This window comes from Nelumbo lutea, chromosome 6, assembly GCF_056320005.1.
Source record: "Nelumbo lutea isolate HS-2025 chromosome 6, American lotus-T2T, whole genome shotgun sequence".
NCBI classification, from domain to species: domain Eukaryota; kingdom Viridiplantae; phylum Streptophyta; class Magnoliopsida; order Proteales; family Nelumbonaceae; genus Nelumbo; species Nelumbo lutea.
Window position 1 is genome coordinate 20,646,315 of NC_142689.1, and position 21,048 is coordinate 20,667,362.

Here is a 21,048-nt window from a genome sequence, read left to right on the forward strand (position 1 = left end):
CTTCTATTGATATGAGTCATAAACTCTCAGCCTCAGAAGGGACATTGTTAGAAAAAGGAATCTTTCAGAGACTTCTTAGGAAACTTTTGTACCTATGCATGACTCGGCCAGATATTGCATATGCAGTCAGTTGCATTAGCCAATTCATGCATGCTCCCTGAGACACGCATATGGCAACAGCAGAGAGAATCCTATGTTATTTGAAGGGCTCCCCAGGAAAGGGTATTCTGTTTACCAAGCATGGTCATCTGAAACTTGAAGCCTACACCGATGCTGACTGGACCGGAAACATTGATGACAGAATATCTACTTCTGGGTATTGCAGCTTGGTGGCTGGTAATGTTGTTTCTTGGAGAAGCAAGAAACAATCGGTTGTTGCTCGGTCTTCGGCTGAAGCAAAATACAGGGAGTTTCTGAATTATTATGGCTAAAATCATTGATGGAAGAACTTGGAGTTGAATTTGACAAGCCAATGATGTTGTACTGTGATAATCAGGTTGCCATCAACATTGCTCACAACCCAGTGCAACATGATAGAACCAATCATATTGAAGTTGATTGACACTTCATTAGGGAAAGGGTCTCTTCGGGTGAAGTTTGTCTTCCTTTCATCACATCTGAAGGACAATTGGTAGATTTTCTCACCAAAGGCATTCCCAAGTTAAAACTTCAGCATGATACCAGCAAGCTTGGCATGATTGACATCTATGCTCAACTTGAGGGGGGTTGTAGAGAAGATGGGCCGAATGGCCCATAGGTAGTTTAGTATTTCCTGTTATTTATGTTTCTTTTCTGTAATGGGCGGACCCATCCTGCCTATATTAAGTTCTGTGTAAATTCTTGCCCAACTAAGGGCATCCTTGTAATTATTCAAATATATCTTAATAAAAGAGTGTTAGGGTGCTGAGAGAGGGAATGTTCGAAACTCTCATTCTCAGACCCTCATTGTCGAACTCTCAGCTCTCCTCTCTTCAGTTTTCTTCAATAGCAAAGTGGGGATACCTTACAGATAGTAAGAAGCCAAAGGGTGGCAATCCTACTTATGAAAAATGGATGTAGGAAAACTATAATGTTAAAGGTTGGTCGGTGAACTCTATCCAACCTTACATTAATCAACACTTTTTATGGATGGATATATCAAACAAGATATGGGATAATGCAGTAGAGACATATTCTCATAAGCTAAATTTAGTCAGAGCTTACAAATTAAAGAACGATGTGAATAATTTAAGATAGGGTGAGAAACCTGTAGTTGTTTAATTCTCAATGCTGAAATCACTTTGGAAGGAGATTGAATTGATGGAAACTAGTGTGTGGGAGAGCATGCTAAGATTTACAAGAAATTGGTGAAGAAAAGTAGGGTATTTGAGTTCTTAACTATATTCAATTCTAAGTATGATATTACTAGGCAAAATTTGTGGAAAAGGATGAGGTGACTTTATCTCAAACATATGCAATGGTGAGTAGTGAAGAAAGTAGAAGGCGGGTGCAGGTCTAGGAAGAACCTATTGATTATTTCACACATGCTAGGATGAATCCTAAAGCTACTAATGAGAAAGACAGATATTATTTGTGAATAAAATAAGAAGCCCAAACATATAAAGGACACTTGTTGGAAACTATATCCCCACCTCATACCATCAAGGTTCAAGAATGTTAAGAGGTGCCAAATAGGGGTAGTTTAGTCTTCTTCTGTTTATTAAGTAACTTGCTTATGTGGCAGTGTTATTAGAGTTACTCTGCCCCACACTTAAGTAAGGTCATTTCTGTCTTTGTAACTATGATTAGAACCTAATATAGATTAAGGGGGTCGACTGAATGGGTAATCCATCAGATTTTCGACAGACCCTTCTTCTTCTTCTTCTCTTCTTCTTCTTCTTCTTCTTCTTCTTCCTGTTCGGACTACTGTAGCAACAGCCAAAACATGGTATCAGAGCCATGCTCCTGACCTAATTCAATTGGTAAAGCAACTCAGCATTGTTCGTGACTCTTCACCTTCGTTTCTGATCAGTCGATGGAGAGAACTAGTTCGCCCTAGGTCTGAAACAATACAGCTTGTCTCTCTGCTGCGCATAACCTTCTTCAACAAGGAAAGTGACTTCAGTAGTGAATGGTTGATTGATATTCTCAAAGGAAGGTCAGTTCTTTCTTCTTCTAGTGTTACTTCTATTTCTGGGTAGAAACCCTACAAGAAGCTGTTGTACTGAGTAGAACCTAGAGAACTAGGTTCATTGTTGCCCTAGGAAGGGCTGTGTGTGCAGTAGCCGAATGTGTAGGGCTGCTGTAAGTTGTTGTGTAATAGCCGAATGTGTAGGGCTGCTGTAAGTTGTTGTGTAATGCCCTCTTGATACGGTATAAGGTAGAATGCAGTGAGATGTTGTAGGGCAGTAGCCGAGTGGTATAAGGTAGAATGCAATGACCTTGCCGAACTCCTTGTGGTTGTGTAATGCCCTCTTAAGTGTGTTAAATAAGTCTGAACTGGGTGCAACAGATTTGGCTGTGTTGTGGTGCTTGAGTGGTTGTAAGAGGGCCTCTACTTGTGATTAGTGAATGGTAAACTTATGTTTATGTGGGACATAAGTGTGTGAAGTTAGCAATAGTGTGAATAAGAACAAGTGTGTGAAGTCAGTAGTGGTGTTTAGAGGCTGCAATAGGGGCTGAAATATCAAACTGTGAACAACATCAATCAGCTTGTAGCTGAGAAGTAAAGTTAAAGACAACCGTGAAAAGTTACAATGGCAGCAATAGGAGATGGCTACAATGATCAGAAACCTAGTGTAGTAATTTCTTCCGACTACCTAGGAGTACAAATGACCTCAATTAAGCTAAATGGGGAGAACTATGTTCCATGGACTAAATCCGTGGAAGTTTTTCTCAAGGAAAAGAAGAAAGCAAAGCATGTTAGAGATGAAAAGCCACTGGTTGACTCTCCAGGGTTTGATGATTGGGAACAAGAAGATGCTCAAATCATGACTTGGCTATGGAATAGTATGGAACCCAAAATCAGTGCCAACTTCATGTTCCTTGATACGGCTAAGGATATATGGGAGCATGCTAAGAAGCTATATTCTGAACAAGATAGCACAACAAGAGTATATCAGCTGTATCAGGAGTACTTTGATTTACAACAAGGAACCAAAACACTAGAAGAGTACTATGCTTGCATGAAGAATATAAGGAATGAACTCAATGTCTATCATCCCCTTACTCCAATCTGTGGTGTTGGTAATGTTGACTTGGCTTCTATCCCTTTATCATCTGTTCTATACGTACCTAAGTTTCCATTCAATCTTATGTCTGTTAGTAAAATAACCAAAGCTCTTAACTGTTCTGTTACCTTCTTTCCTTCCACTTGTGTTTTTCAGGATCTCAAGACGGGGAAGAAGATTGGTGGGGGCATGAAGCTGGTGGATTGTATTACCTTGACGGTGGTGGATCTTCAATTGCACTTCAAACTTCCCTTACTCCTCTACAATGGAATTGCTGACTGGGACATCCATCTCTCAAGGTCCTCAAGATGTTGGTTCCATCATTGAGTCAGTTGTCAGTTTTACAATGTGAGTCATGTCAGTTTGGTAAACACTGTCATGTGTCCTTCAGTCCAAGAGTTGAGAGTTGTATGTTGAGTCATTTTTCTTTGGTTCACTCAAATGTTTGGGGTCCGATCAAAATAGAGTCTTATAATGGGTACAAGTATTTTGTCTCCTTTATTGATGATTGTTCAAGAATGACATGGATTTACTTAATGAAATAAAGAAGTGAATTATTTTCCATTTTTTAAAAATTCCATGCTGAAATACGCATTTCAACAGTATTTAGAACAACATGCCATTATTCATCAGACCTCGTGTGCTTTCACCCCTCAACAAAATGGGGTGGTTGAGCGGAAAAATCGTCATCTTCTTGAAATTGTTCGGTCTATGCTTCACCACATGCATGTTCCTAAACGGTTTTGGAGTGATGCTGTACTCACTGTATGTTTTCTCATTAACCGGGATGTCCTCTTTTATTCTTCATGGTCGGTCCCCCTTCTCCATCTTGTTTCCCACTTTATCTCCGTTTCCATTAACTCCTCGTGTCTTTGGTTGTGTGTGCTTTGTTCATAATCTGAGTCCTGTAATAGACAAGCTAGATGCACGCTCAATTAAATGTGTCTTCCTTGGCTACTCTCAGACTCAAAAAGGGTACAAGTGTTACAATCTTATTGCCCGAAAGTGCTATGTCTACCCTGATGTCACATTTTTTGAGTCTGTCCCCTTCTTCTCCAGTCATGAAGCACCCTTGTCCTCACCCTTACCTCCTCTTCCTCTTCCTGCTAGTGATTCAGTTCCAGAGGCTGTTGTTGGAGTAGACTCATCTCCTCATCCAGTGCAGGTCACCACTGAACGACCACCGGTCCGACAAGTGTATACACGTCGAACGACACCGGCCCCTCCCCCAACTTCTACCTCATCTGCGGATCCTCCCATGGCTCCTATTGCTGAACCTTCAGATCTTGACCTACCCATTGCCTTACGGAAAGGTAAACGTAGTGAGTGACAGAAGATCTACTACAGGCTATTGCACATTTCTGGGAGGAAATCTTGTGACATGGAAGAGTAAAAAGCAGACGGTTGTAGCCAGAAGCAGTGCTGAAGCCGAATATAGGGCCATGGCTCACACTACCTGTGGATTAGTGTGGCTGAGAAATCTCCTACAAGAAATTGGGTTTCACATGGATAAACCTATGAAATTGTACTGTGACAACAAAGCTACACTACATATCTCATCCAATCCTATCTTTCATGAGAGAACAAAGCACATAGAAGTTGATTGCCACTTTGTGAGAGAGAAGGTTCTTGCCAGAGAGATAAATACAGAACATGTGGGCTCCAATGACCAGTGGGCAGATTTGTTTACAAAAGCTCTAAACTCAGGGAAAGTGAACTATCTATATAACAAGCTGGGATTATATGACATATATTCTCCAGCTTGAGGGGGAGTGTTAAGAGGTGCCGAATAGGGGTAGTTTAGTCTTCTTCTGTTTATTAAGTAACTTGCTTATGTGGCAGTGTTATTAGAGTTACTCTGCCCCACACTTAAGTAAGGTCATTTCTGTCTTTGTAACTATGATTATAACCTAATATAGATTAAGGGGGTCGACTGAATGGGTAATCCATCAGATTTTCGACAGACCCTTCTTCTTCTTCTCTTCTTCTTCTTCTTCTTCTTCTTCTTCTTCTTCTTCTCATCTTCCTGTTCGAACTACTGTAGCAACAGTCGAAACAAAGAACAATAATAATAAGAATACTAGGATTGGGACAGGTGGAAATGCAACTATAGCTACCACCTTAGAAGGTGAAAAAGAGCCCAATAATGAGAAGTCAACTATAGAGCAGCTTCAACCCCAAGGGCAGAATTTAAGAACTAAGGGAAACTCATCAGTCATCTAAAGATTACAATTTTAGCATCTACCTCTTTAGGCAATGCATCCTCAATTGCATTTTCTCACCCAAGTATATATGCCTCTACAAATCATGCAAATATTTTAGGTAATCATAAGATCCCTTGGTTAATAAATTCTAGTGCTTTGGATTATATGACCAATATTGCCCACTTGTTTAAAACCTAACTCTTTTCTGGCCAAAATAAGATATCCCTTGTAGATGGATCTTTTTATTCTATATCAAGCAAGGGAAATACCTATCCTTTGTCCTTCATGCACCCAAACTTAAAACCAATCTTTTTTTTGTTAGATATTTGACAATATCCCTAAATTATTGTATACTTTTTCCCTCTTTTTGTTTTTTTAGGAAATGAAGTCTCAAAAGGTGATTGGGAGTGTCTATGAGGTGAATGGGATATACCTATTAGATGGGCCTAAGCAGAGCCAAATTTGATTTTGGGTCTACTTTGTTAGAGTTTGTCATCAATGTCATATTATTCCATTTCCATTTGCGCCATTTATCTCTTTCTTAATTGAGCCATTTGTTTCCAAAATTTTTGAAAGGAATAAGTTTATCTAGTCTTCATTCTGGGTCATTTAAATTCTTCAAGCATTGTAGAAATTCATATCCTTTGATTAATAAAAGATCTACTTTCCTATTTAATAGTATGCACTCTAATGGGTGGGTACCTTATCATTTACCATCAATGGTTGGCCATAAATACTTTATTTTATTTATTGATTATTTCTCATGTTGCACTTGGATATACATGATGCATTCCTATGATGAGTTTGCTCTTACTCAATTTGATACCCATATCAAAATATTCTAGTATAACAATGCAAAGGAGTATTTTGAGCATTTTGGAGTTATTCATCAAAGTTCATGTATGTACACTCCACAATAGAATGGAGTAGGCAAGTGGAATGACTGCCACATTATTGAAGTTTCTAGAAGCATACTTTTTGCTTCTCATGTTCCTATAAAGTTTTGAGGGGATGTGATTATTACAACCACCTATTTTATCAATGTAAGATAGCCAACCTATTTGCAAGCTACTTGGGCTCAACTCACTAAGTATTCAAACTCGGCTTAAAGTAATCGAGTCTGAGTCGAGCTCGACTCGAGTTGATTAGTTTGTTGAGTTGAGTTCAACAAACTAGGTCGGCTAGCTTATTGAGATCATAATAAAATACTAATTTTTAATATATTTGTATTTATAATATAAATAAACATTAAAATTTTGACATTAACTTATTTATAATGTAATTAAATAAATAAATTTATAATTGATTTTCATAATATATTTTTATTGTAGTTTTTATAATATTAAATTAACTATAATTTTTAATATATTATTATTTTTAGTATTTTTAATATGCTTAATATTAATTTATTTATAATTTTTAATACTAATTTGTTTATAAAATCAACTTGAGTTGAGCCAAGCTTGAGTAGTTTGTGCGTATTGACTCAAGTTGAGTTTAAGCCAAAAACATGAAACTCAATCAAGCTTGAGTCAAGTTATTAGGCTCAAGTAGCCTAATACTCAACTTGACTCGACTCAATTACACTACTAACTCATCTTATCTACCACATGCCATCCAAGGCCTTAGGACTTAAATCTCCTTTTAATGTTCTCTCTCTCTCTCTCTCTCTCTCTCTCTCTCTCTCTCTCTCTCTCTCTCTTTTGGATCAATAACAAGATCAATTTATTAATGGACAATAATAATACAACAACCCGGGAAGAGATAAGGAGGCTTAACTCTCCCAAAAAAGAGAAAAGAAAAGAAAATTATAATACAGCCCAAAACATTTGTTCCCTTCCAACCCCTTGTTTTGCCAATGTTTCTACAAAAGCATTTGCAGTCCTCTTCACCCATTGAAACTGAACCTCCAACCCTCTAGTTAGCCATTTAGCCTCCCTTCTCTCATTTGCATATTTCCATAGACCATTGTCTTTCTGTAACCAGCTTTGAGTCTCCTTCCACAATTAGTCTATGAATACTCAGCTCCTTTGTCTTCCTTAACCCTTCCATTAAGGCACATATCTCAGCCCTTTCCTAATACTGATTTTTTCTCTCTTCCTCTACATATCTTTGGATGTACTTTTTATGTCCATATCCCTAGATCTTAGAGACACAAGTTTAAACTTAAGGCCTAGAAATGTATATTCCTTAGTTATGCCTCTACACAAAGGGTTATTGTTGTTATGATCCTATTAATAGTACCTAGTTTGTTTCTATAGATGTCATATTTGCTGAATAAGTTATTTTTTGTAGCCTTTCTTCTAAGGAGGAGCCTCCACTTGATATGTTTGGTCTTCCCCTTCCCATTCCTCCCCTTGCTAAATCATGTGATGTGTCTCTTACAGTTCTTCATGCTCCTGCCAAATCTTTCTTCTTCCCTTACTATTCCTGTACCTCCTCCAACTAGCCCTCTAGTCTTTACTTCTCCAATCATTTAGAGGTGGTACCAAAGGCATAGATGTAGGCATGAGAAGGGTGTTCCCACTTCTTCAGTTGAGCCTCCTCCTACACTCCCTCAAGGAGTGCAAAAGGCAAAGTTACAATAATGTATAACAAGTTGGGCATGACTGAAGATGCAAATCTGTCCTTCAAATCTGAAATAAAATCTAAGAAAACATAGAAAAGAATGAGAGAGAAAAAGGATTATAGCATAATAGAAGAAGAAGATGGAGAAGAAGAAGAGGAAGGAGAAGAGAGTTTGATGGTTTCCTTTCTCCACTCTCTAAACTTTTGTTAATCTTAATTAATTTGGCTAATTACAAGTCTACCCTTTAAGTGGGCGGCCAGCTAAGAAAGACCTTAAAGAAAATAAAAAAGAGGTTAACAAGCCCATTAACACATAAAACACAAAGAACACTACTTAAACATAAAATAAATACCAGGGCCCATTCGGCCTAGCCTCTCTACACTCTCCCTCAAGTTGAGCATAGATGTCAATCATGCCTAACTTGCTTATATAGTGTGTTAACTTTCCTTTGGCAACACCTTTGGTCAAAACATCAACCAACTGCTCTTCTGAAGCAATAAATGGCAAGTAAACTTCCCCTGAAGCAACTTTCTCCCATATAAAATGTCTATCAACCTCTATGTGCTTAGTTTTGTTATGTTGAACAAGATTATGTGTAATGTTGATAGTTTCCTAGTTGTCATAGTAGAGAATCATAGTCAATATCCAACTCTCCCAAAAGTGATCTCAGTCACAATAACCCTGACACTCCATGTGCCATTGCCTTGTACTCTACTTCAACTGAGGATCTAGCTATTATAGATTGTTTCTTACTCCTCCATGAGACAATACTCCCTACCACCAAAGTTTAGTATCTTGAGGTGGATATCCCGTCATGAATACATCTGGCCTAGTTAGCATCAGTATATGCCTCCAATTTCATATGTCCATGCTTGGCAAATAGAATACATTTCCCTAGAGAGCCTTTCAAATAGCGCAAAACTCTTTTTGAGGCTACTAAATGTGTATCTCTATGGGAATGCATAAACTGACTAATAACACTCACTCCATATGAAATATCTAGTCGAGTCATGCAGAGATATAACAACTTCCCGAGCAGTCTCTAGATCACTCCCCTATCAAACAACAATTCACCATCATTAGCAGAAAGCTTATCGTTTTGGTCCATAAGAGTGGAAGCCAGTTTAGCACCAGGTTTACCAATCTCTGCAAGGAGATCAAGAACATACTTGCATTGAGAATTGAAGATACCATCCTTAAACCTAACAACTTCAATTCCCAAAAAATATCTGAGATCCCCCAAATCTTTGATCTCAAATTCAGTGTTAAGAAATCTTTTGAGCTTAATCACTTCTTAGGTGTTATTACCCATAACCATAATTTCATCAACATAAACAATCAGAAAAGTCACTAAAAAGTTACTTCTCTTCACAAACAAAGTATGGTCAAATTGTGTTTGTGTGTAACCAAAAGAAACAAAGGCAGCTCTGAATCTCTCAAACCAGGCCCAATGAGACTATTTGAGACCACAAAGGGACTTCTTCAATTTACACACCTTCCCTTGCATATCCTTTCCGTACACCCCTAGAGGTAAAGACATATAGACCTCCTCATGTAGGTCTCCATTTAAAAAGGCATTTTTAACATCAAATTGGCGAAGGGGGCAATCAAAAGTAGCAACTAGAAACAACAAAACTTGAATTGAAGTCATTTTAGCCATAAGAGCAAAAGTCTCAACGTAATCAATACCATACATCTAAGTGTAGTCATTAGCAACCAATTGAGCCTTAAACCTCTTAATCATGCCATCAAAATGATACTTGATAATGAATACCCATTTACAACCCACTGGTTCCTTCCCTTCAAGCAAGTCCACAATATCCTAGGTATGGTTCTTATGCAAAGCATCTAGCTCTATCATCATAGCATCCCTTCATTTAGGTTTGGACAAGGCTTTTGGTATAGACATGGGAATTACATGGGTAGAAACAGAGGCAATAACAGAATAATAGGTAGGGGATATAAGGCTATAAGATAGGTGTTTAGAGAGACAATGGGTTGTACACTTCCACTTGCCTTTGTGAAGGGAAATAGGAAGGTAAAGGTTTAGGAAGGCAACAAATGGATTAGAGGAAGGCTGACCTGTTACCTAGTAGTGATGGGAGGGACCTTTAGACAATAGGGTGTGAGGGAAAAATAGGAGGTTGAGTTGGAGGAGGAGGGGGGGTAGGAACATGTGAGGTAGACACAGTGGAAGGAGAGACAACAGAAGCAAAGGACTCAATAGAAGACTCATAAGGAACTAGAAGAGGAACAGATGGAGACATAGCAAATGGTTCTTCGGAATGCTCCCCCTCAGGAGAAATACCAAAGAAAGGAATAGACTCAACAAATGTGCCCTCGAGACAGCGGGTGCCATGAACCGAATCAAAACAACAATATTCCTTCTGTGTGGAGGCATATCCCAAGAAGACACACTTATGTGCTTTAAGCTCAAATTTGTGTCTCTATTGATTATGAACGTGCACATAGGAAGTGCACCCAAAGACTCGGGAGGAAGAGAAAAAGAGATTCTCATCTAGAAAGAGAATGCTAAATGGGATTTTGAAACCCAAAACCCAGGAGGGCATACAGTTAATCAAATATGTAGCAGTAAGGACAGCATCCACCCAAAATTTAATAGGAACATGAGATGCAAAAAAGAGGCATCTTGCAACCTTAACCACATGGCGGTTCTTTTTCCACCACTCCATTATGTTTAGGAGTGTAAGAACAAGAACTTTGATGAATAACTCCAAAAGTCTCAAAGTAAGATGAAAGGTTCTTCTCAAAATATTCTTGAGCATTACCATGTCAGAATATTTTGATCCAAGTGTTAAACTGGGTAAGAATATTTTGATCCAACTATTGTGCAAAAGTTCATGAAACTTTTGCACAATAGTTGGTACTTCATCCTGGGATCTCATAAGGTAAATGGCATAGCCCCCACACATCAAAGTGCACAATATGAAAAGGAGAAATAGATCTTTTATTATTTATTGAATAACAATGTCTACAATGCTTCGCAAGTTCACAAGACTCACAATGAAGATTCGATAAAGACACTCTCTTAAACATATCAGGAAACATGACTCAAAGCAGAAAAAGGTAAATGACATAACATGACTTTATTAATAGACTTTGACAAGACAAACTCCAAGGCTACTCCATTAGGTGGTCCAAAACTTCTATCAGGTGTGTCCAGCAAGTATATTCCATTCTCCTAATGGGCACTCCCAATCGTCCTCTTAGATTTCAGGTCTTAAAAAACACAATGGGTAAGAAAAAAGGTTATGCTACAGTTCATAGATTTAGTCAAGCAACTAACAAATAAAAAGTTGGCACTAAGTTTGGGGACATGAAGAACAGAGGATAAGACAAGAGTGTCGGAGGCCTCGTTATCTCCTTTGCTAGAGATGGAAGCAAGAGACCCATTAGCAAGGGATATCTTCTCTCTACTAGAGAGGAGCTGATATGAACAAAAGAGGTTAGATAAACTGGTCATATGGTCTGATGCACCAGAATCAATAATCTAAGAGATTTTATGATTACCTAAAATAGTAGCATGATTTGCAGAAGCACAAGTACCTGAGTGAGCAAATGTGGATGATAAGGTGTTTCCTGAAGGGTTGGATGATGAAACAGTGGTTTCCAAGTAATTAAGTAACCTCCCATACTTCTCAAACTCTGCCTTCATTTCTGCTAATATCTCCATAGCATATCTTTCTTCACTTTCCTTATTTTCACCCTCAGGCACTGTGGCAACATTAGCATTCTTAGGCTTCCCAGTCTGGCTATTCTTCTTATTAAATTTGTTATGGTTGTTGTTCTGAAACCTATCCAGGAGAAGATCTGGATGAAGTTTACAACAAGTGTCCTTAGTATGCCTCGGTTTTTTGCAGTATTCATATATGTTAGTAGATTGTTAGTGTGTCATTTGGGGTAGAAATAGAAGGATGCACTTACTTGGTTTTGCATTTGAGTAATATAGCATGTTTGTGCTTTATTAGAAGATCACAAGTGTTGTGACCATGACCATGCATCAAAACCAAGTCACCCAAGCAAGCATTCACTGGTTTATTTGTTTTTCCGTTTGATTGATAGCATGCCATGTTTTATTGGAGAATCAAAAGAAAGTGTTGTGACCATTTGATCTCACTAATCCACAAGTTAACCTATATCTGTATTTCTTGATTGTCAAAGGCAGCGGACCCTAGAGGCATAGTTTTTGAGGTGTCGAGGCAAGGCTAAGTGATGGGTTTTTTGGAATAAAACTCATCTTTCATTATTAATTGTCACTTAGTGACCTAGATGTTGGGTTTTTTTTTGAATAATCAAAAACATGAATCCTAGGGTAATTCCTAAGGTTTCATAGAAAGCATCAACCATCTTTTGCTATTAATTATCTATAATCTTCATAAAAAATGTATAAGCTTCATTTAAAACATAGAAAATTAACAAAAATGGAAAAAAATAAAAGAAATATCAGAAAATAAAGGGATTAAGCCTCTATTTTTGTCTTAAGTAAAGAAGAAAAGAAAAGAAAGGGTGAAAGAAGAAAAGAGAATAATCAATATGTGTTGATCGAATGAAATTTTAAGTTCTTCCATACTCATTAGTTTGAGTTGTTAAGTCTTCAAAGGTTCAAGGTAGTATACATGTTGATTGAACCCTAATAAATGAGAAAAATAATAAAAAACCTAATATTTTTAACTTAAACTAAATAATTTATGTTAATGATGTTGTTATGTGCTTGACCAATACGCCAAAAGCCTTAAGATTGATGGAACGCATAAAGCCAAGCACTTTAACCATTTAGGACCATAACATACCACCACGCTTCAATAGCCGATGTCTCAACAGCTTCACTCTGGGTAGTTCTCATTCTAGCAATAGGTAGCCCTCTTCATGACGGCCCTCACTCTAGTTGTAGGTAGCCCTTTCCACGATGGATCACACTCTGGTTGCAGGTAGCCCTTTCCCTTTGGTGGCTTTCACTTTACTCCAAGTAGCCCTTTCCGTGACAGCTTTCACTCTACTCTAAATAGTCCTTTCCATGACAACTTTCATGATACTCTGGGTAGCCCTTCTCTTAATTAGCCCTTTCCGTGATTTGAACTTGAGATGTGGTGGTAGGCTCTGATACCAATGTGTGCTTGACCAATACACCAAAAGCCTTAAGACTGATGGAACACATCAAGCCAAGAACTTAAACCATTTAGGACTGTAAAAAATGTCTATTTTACTATTACTAATCTCAAAAGGTTAGGAATATGAAAGAATCTAAGAGCATCATGTAAAAAAGATATTGGCAATTAAGCGAGGTGACCCCCAAAAGCACCTTATCGCCTAGGCATTGCCTAGGTTCCTGCCTAGACATTACCTTGCCAACTATGATATGGCATTGACACCTAGATTTAAAGATGATGAAATCATTGGTTGAGTATCTTTGCATCTACTCCATCAGCATTGATCAAGGAGACACAAAATAATCCTTTAGAATGTGGTACGCTTTCACATTTAGAAACTTGAGGAAAGAGGAAAAAAATTTAGGATAAGAAGAAGAGGATGGCTTCTAGTCATGAAGAAATGGAGGGGCGGGAGAAGAGAGAGTTAGAGTAGGAGATAACATATAAAGGATGGCTTGGGAAAGACTTGATGACTTTCAGGTAAGGGAAAGAATGGATACTTTTGAAGTAAAGAGGAGAGATGTGGAAAAAAAAAAGAGGTTTGCAATAAGCAACAAGGTATAGAAGTAGATGGTGGAGGTTGGGAGAAAAGAAAGTAGAGGGTAGTTTCTGTCCTAAGGAGTGTGAATGATTGAGGTTGAATAGAAGTCATCCAAGGAATAAAGGAATTAATAAAGGGTAGTTTTGTAATTCTACTATATTTTTTTATTCTTCTTTCTTGTATTATAATAGGTGTGTAAATTAGTGTACAACTCTTTTATTTCTTTGTAAGGACAACCTTATCCATTCACTTAAATTTAATATAAATACCTCTCTTTTGGGTTGGTTTGATCAGATTGGTCAACCCTAAGGGATCTGAACTTGTGTTTGTCTTCTTGCTTTTCAACTTCTCATGAACTAACATGGTATCAAAGCAGGCTGCTCTCTAATCAATTTCTTGTCTTTCTCGATCAGTTTGAGAGCTATCATTATTGCCTATTGGTTCCGGACTGTTTTAATCTTTCCAGGGACCATTTCCCTGTGTTTTGCGCATCTAGTAAGAGAGATTTCATTAGATATCTCTTATGACATCAGTTTTCAATAAAATTTGAAAGGAAGTGTTGCCTAGCCCTCCTCATCACATTCTGAAATTTTTATTGAGATTCGAGAAGATTTGAGAGAGATCTATACATCTCTTCTGGGCGGCTGCAACCAAACTTTCCTTTTCTGGACTGTGTATTCAGTTTTCTCCTATTGTTGTATTTTGGATAATCTCTTGTGACTGTAAGAGGTTTCTTCTCTCAGTTTTAGACTCTCTTGGATTTGCTTACTACTTATTTTGCCTGCTTTGATCAATTTTTGCTTTGTATTCTTTTTGACATGGCTTTGGAAAAGAATGAAATTATTTCTATCAAGTTCGATAGAAGCAACTATGCTCTCTAGAAGTTCCATTTTTAGTATTTTGTTGAAGGGAAAGGTATGTGGGGTTATATTGATGGTTCCACTCCCATGCCTGATGCCAGTGATGTCAAAGGGCTGAAACAGTGAAAAACTGAGAATGCTCAGGTTACTTCATGGATATTTGGTTCTATTTCTTTGGATGTTAGTATTCCGATGAGAGGACTCAAATCAGCCCATGACATGTTCGAGTACCTTGAAAAGGTATATCAGCAATCGAATATGTCTAGGCAATATCAAATTGAGATTGGTATCTTCTCTTGTGTTCAAGGGGAGAAGCAGATTCAGGAATACTATGCTAGGTTTGTGAATCTTTGGACTGAATATGAACTGGCTCATTTTGGGGATCTATCTACAAACTATTGTGTGAAAACTATGAAGAAACACCTCAGCAAGAGAAAGACCATGCATTTTTTGATGTACCTCAAACCAAATTATGAGACTCTACACTCTAGTATACTTAGTAAAGAGCCAGTGCCTGATCTTGATGCAATTCTTGAAGAGTTGTTAAGGGAGGAAACTCGTCTCCATACCTTGTCTGCACTAGAACATAAGAAGGAACATGGGATTGATACAGTGTTTTTAGCTGCCAAACAAAAAAGTAGGAAAGACTTCTGATAGATGCAATGTTATGAATGCAAAGAATATGGTCATGTGGCATCCCATTGCAAGAAGAAAAATTTTTGCACCTACTACAAACAGTAGGGACACATTATAGAGGAATGCCCAATCAAGCCTCCTAAGAAAGGATAACATAAGGCTTATCAGACCTCAGTTGAACCAACTTCTACTGATACTTCTGCCTCATCATCAACTCACAAACCAAATGCACAGGGAAATTTGACTAAAGAAAAGATTAGTGAGCTCATGTCTTCGGCTATTTCTTCTGCTTTTCTATTTTTTGACTGGCTGGTAAGTCTGCTTCTTTGTGTTCCTCTCCTCACATGTGGATCATTGATTTTGGGGCCTCAAATCACATAACTAGGGCCTCCTTTGGTCATTCTCCTAAACTTTACACCTTTGTCAACCATATTATTATTGCTAATAGTGATTCTCTACCTGTATGTGGTTATGATGATTTATTTTTGTTCACTTCTGAGTCCAAATCCTTACATCTTCCCAAAACCTTCTTTGTGCCTAAATCGACTACTAGTCTTATTTTTGTTGGGCAACTTGTTGATGATGGTAATAATGTCTTATTTACTCATGATGTTTGTTTTATCCAGGACCAGCACACTGGGGAATTGAAGGGAAAGGGGCGTAGGCTTGGAAGACTGTTTGCTCTAGAATTTGAGAATAAGAGAGCTTTACTAGGATCTTGTTTGGGTCACACTCATGCTAAGAATTTGGATTACTTATTTTCTTTTGGTTGTTTGCCTATAACTACTTCTTCATTTAAGAATGTTTGATAAATTCTATTTAACTTACTATTATAGTAAAAGTCATGTTTTACCCTTTCCATCTTCTACTGAACATGCTTCTACACCTTTTTATCTTATTCATAGTGATGTGTAGTCATCTCCAGTTATTTCACGCTTGGGTTATAAGTATTTTGTGTTATTCATTGATGACTGCACTCAATACACATGGGTTTATTTTCGTCGAAAGAAATAAAAAGTTTTATCCATGTTTAAGAACTTTCATGCTATGGTAATGACCTAGTTTAAAAGTACTATAAGCATTTTGAGGTTAGATTCAGGGGGAGAGTACTATGATGGTGAGGATGGTGAGTTTCAAACATATCTCAAACAACATGGTATTCGGTCCTAGAGATCTTGCTCAGGTATTCCTCAATAGAATGGAGTATCGGAGCGCAAGAATTGCCACATTGCTAGTATGGTGAGATCCTTGATACAAGACCCTCATGCTCTCCTTACCTTCTAAGTGGAGGCGACCCGCACTGCTATTCACTTCATCAACATTCTTCCTACATCTACCATTGGGAATTCTTCTCCCCATCAATCCTTATTCCACCACCCACCAAACTTATCCACACTTCTTGTCTTTGGATGTGTTTGTTTTGTCCATCTCCCTCCCCATAAACGCACTAAGCTATAGTTCAATCATCTATGTATGCATTCATGGGATATAGTATGGAACACAAGGGATTTCTCTGTTATGATCCCAAAGTCTATAGATTGTGCATTTCTTGCAATGTCATCTTTCTTGAGAACCTTTCATTCTTTGAACACATTAGTAAATTGCATGCATCATCCATTTTTATTCTGCATAACTTTGGCTCTATAGGTGATTCCCCTCCTTCATCTCAGCCACTTCAGATTTATTCCAGGAAGCATCCAGTTCGCCCATAACTTATGCCTCCTCCACTTCCTGCAACAGTGATTGATCACTCCTCTCCATCTATTACTACTATAAGTACATATTCTTATCCCGAGGATTTACCTTCCTCTATTCCTTTGTGCCGGTCATCTCGTATTTCCCGTCCACCTAATCGCTATGGCTTCTTTTCTAGTCATAGCTCATTCTTAGTTGTTTTGCCATCCACAAATATTCCTAAGTCTTACATCCATGCTGTAGCAGTTAAGCATTGGAAAGATAATATGGATTCAGAGGTTCAGGCCTTATTGGAGAATAATACTTGGGAACTTGTCTCTCCTCCCCCATATGCCTCCATCATTGGTAGCCGATGGGTTTACACCGTGAAACTCAAATCAGATGGTACTCTGGATAGATATAAAGACCATTTGGTTGCTCAAGGCTACAAACAAGAGTATGGAATTGACTATGATGAAACTTTTGCTCCTATGGCTAAAATGACAACAATTCATTTGCTCCTGGCCATTACTATTGTTAGACAATGGACAATTCACTAGATGGATGTCAAGAATGCCTTCCTCCATGGACATTTACAGGAGATAGTTTATATGAAACCACCTCCTGGCTACTGTGACAACCCTTTGTTGATGTGTAAACTAAAGAAATCTCTATATGGTCTTAAACAAGTTCCGCGAGCTTGGTTTGACCACTTCTATACAAAAGTGTTGGAGGTTGGTTTTCAGAGGAGTGTTTCAGATTACTCTCTTTTTACTCTCAAGCGAACTCAGGAGTTGACTCTTCTTTTAGTTTATGCTGATGATATTCTTATCACCAGAGATGATGTGGACGGTATTAATAACTTGAAGCTTCTACTTAATAACTCCTTCAAAATGAAAGATCTTGGGCTTGAAATTCAAAGATGTCATCAAGGTTATTTTGTCAACCAACAGAAATGTGCCTCTAATTTGGTGAGTCTTGCTCACTTAATTGACTCCAAACAAGTTGATACACCTCTGGAGCTTAACTGTAAGCTCAGTAAGGATAAGGGTGATCTTCTCCCTGATGCTACTCTATATTGGCAGCTTGTAGGTAGCCTTATTTACCTAACCATGACTAGACCAGACATTTTCTATGCATTCCAAATCGTTATTCAATTTGTATCTTCTCCACATCAGCCTCACTTCTCTACAGTTCTCTGGATTATTCATTATGTCAAGGGCACTCTATCGCATGGATTATTTTTATCATCTTCCTCCTCCACTCAACTCCGAGCTTATGCAGATGCCGATTGGGCAAGTCGTCCTGACACTCATCGCTCAACTACTGGTTGGTGTATATTCCTTGGTGATTCCTTGATTTTTCGGAAATGCAAGAAACAACGAATGGATTCCAAGTCATCTATTGAAGCCGAGTATAGAGCCATGTCCTCAGTATGCAGTGAAATAGTCTGGCTTAAGGCACTACTTCATGACATGGATATTGATCATGCATCCACCATTCCTCTATTTGCTAACAACATGAGTGCAATCAAGATTGCATCCAACCCTCTATTTCATGAACGTACTAAACATATTGAGGTGGATTGTCACTTCATTCATGACCACCTCCACATGGGTCACATCTCTCTCCCACATGTTTCATTAGGCCTATAGTTTGTAGATCTCTTCACCAAAGCTATGACCAAATTCTAACATAATTTTCTTGTGGACAAACTGATACTTATACCCCAACATCAGTTTGATGGGGAGTGTAGAGAAGATAAAGGGTAGTTTTGTAATTCTACTGTATTTTTTTTATTCTTCTTTCTTGTACTATAATAGGCGTGTGCATTAGTGTACAGTTCTTTTATTTCTTTGTAAGGACAATTTTGTCCATTCACTTAAGTTTAATATAAATACCTTTTTTTTGGGTTGGTTCGATCAGATTGATCAACCCTAACAGATCTGAACTTGTGTTTGTCTTCTTGCTCTTTCAACTTCTCATGAACTGACAATAACATCGACATAAAACAAAATAATACAATGATCACATCTGATAAAATCCAGTTAAAATGCAATACTTGTGCATGAAGATGCATAGGTTCACACACAAATGCATATATCATCCAAGCAAGCATACATACACAAGTGGTTCAATGGTTGTACTCATAATATTTAAGTGGTTGTACATATATATGCATGTAACTCTTTTTTATATGTATGGGGGAAAGGTAGAATAATAATGGAAGTTAGGCTTCTTGTCTTTGTATCGCCACCGTTTTCTGCTTTGTGGAGTAACCTTGTTGTTTTGCCATGTATTCACTCCACCTGTCATTGTCAACCATACACACCTTTTATTGGATCTATTTCCAAGTGATAATGGTTTTCCAAGTCTTCAATGTTATTCTTTTTTGTTTAATTTAAACTTTGCCTGCAGAAAACTAGTTTATACTTCAGATTGGCCAAGTGGAAAGGATTTTTGAATTGAAGCTTGTACTACTTTCAGGCCCATAATATTCTACCACTATGGTCTTATTTTATGAAGCACCTATAAATTTTCATATTAGTGTTTCACCATTTCTTTTGTCTGTTGTTTATTTACAGTTGCCTAAAGCATTGGGAAAACTATATGGCCAATCAAAAAAATATGGCAGGGGAGGTGTTCATGATAAGTGCATAAAGTGCGTTTTACTTGTAATGTTTTAATGATCATAACCTCAATAATGCTATCTCTACATCTTTTTGTTTTCCCTTGGTCTTGCAAGTATTGATCATAACTCCTTCTTGGATCTCTAGTTGTATTCTGCCACTAAAGGATGATGAAGAGAGTACTATAGTGAAGCGATTTAGCACTTCAGGTTAGCTAACATCTTTGGTTCTATTTTCTGGTTAGTCATAGGTAATACAGAAGCATGTTGCTGTTTTCATTTCACAGGATTGGATGGCAAAGTTGTGGTATGGGATTTGGAAAATCAAAAAGATATTTCTTTAAATTCCTGAAGCTGCCTCCTCACCGGGTCGAAGAGATCAATTTGAGACTATATTGAAAATTCCTTTGGCATGATATGATGCCATGCCATGTTTTATGTTATTTTATTTTAGTAGAAAAGTTTGGGGAACTCATATTAGTTAGAAGTGTACTGGAATTTTATCAGAACTTTAAATGATTAAGTTGTGAACACTTTATTTTGGTAAAGAAGCTTGTTTATCAAACAGGAATACCATGTAAATGAAATTTTGGGGTTGAATCTTCCAAATAGAGTTGGATCTCTATGGAGTATCCTGATAACTTGGGGATTTGAGATATCATGAAGATTTTTTAATGAGTGAGATATTATGGAGGTTGAGTTGTTTATTTCATCAGCAACTGGATTTGCTCCTTGAAATATATGTGCATATACTACCTTATGTGCATATACTGGAGTTCCTCCTGATAACTTGAAATATATGTGAATATACTAGATTTTTATTCACCTTCATTCACGAGTAGATGAAAATATGATTTCATAAAAAACTAGTTTTGTAAAGTTAGTTTCCACAATCAATTTTGCACCCAAAAACCTCCTCAAGCCAAGAACAGAGTGGGTTTGGACTCTGCAAGCCTAAGTTTTTGCTTATAGAAAGCTTCTTTGCATGTTGGGGTAAAATAACTATAATCATTCTGTTGAACAACATAAAATATCTTTGATACCATATTGAACAACATAAAATAGCTCTGATACCATGTCAACTAACATAAAATAGATAGCAAACCAAGGTGAAAATAAGAAGGAATAGAGATAACACCAAGATTTAACGTGGTTCGACTTGATAGCCTACATCCATGGGAGTAGAGGAAAAATATCCACTATGAGAACAAGAGATACAACTCTCTCTCTCTCTCTCTCTCTCTCTCTCTCTCTCTCCTCCTCCAAACCCTAATCTCACACAACCACTTGCTTAAATAAGCAAAAAATTGAAATATATCAGTATTACACATAAGCCCCTTTTTCTCCCATAAATGCATATAGGTCCCAACAATATTACAAATATACCCAAATACAATATATCTCTCAACACATTCTTTTATCATGGCGACAACCCAAAGTCTTTCCCTCAAACATTGACAAGGAAATATGAAAGTGTTTATAGTCTCATGGTTTTACTTCAATGGAGGTTTTTTTTCTTGTTTATGTCTACAAAATAAGAGTGTCTAGATGTCCTTGA

At 37.6% G+C, this 21,048-nt stretch overlaps 1 protein-coding gene across 9 annotated transcripts in view; it reads left to right on the forward strand.

The window, feature by feature from the left end:
- Nucleotides 1-20,202, forward strand: part of LOC148847817 (actin-related protein 2/3 complex subunit 1B-like) — a 64,445-nt gene extending 44,243 nt beyond the window's left edge. For 4 of the 9 annotated variants that reach the window (XM_088948114.1, XM_088948113.1, XM_088948112.1 and 1 more), the window contains 3 exons: nt 19,447-19,523; nt 19,639-19,700; nt 19,778-20,202. In XM_088948114.1, coding sequence (XP_088804240.1) covers nt 19,447-19,523; nt 19,639-19,700; nt 19,778-19,842 — 204 coding nt within the window. In that variant the 3' untranslated portion in view covers nt 19,843-20,202. Of the gene's footprint in view, nt 1-15,813; nt 16,086-19,279; nt 19,336-19,446; nt 19,537-19,638; nt 19,701-19,735 lie in introns of those variants that run through there. The other 5 variants (XM_088948116.1, XM_088948115.1, XR_016100224.1 and 2 more) reach the window with 4 other exon arrangements.
- Nucleotides 20,203-21,048: the final 846 nt, after the last annotated feature.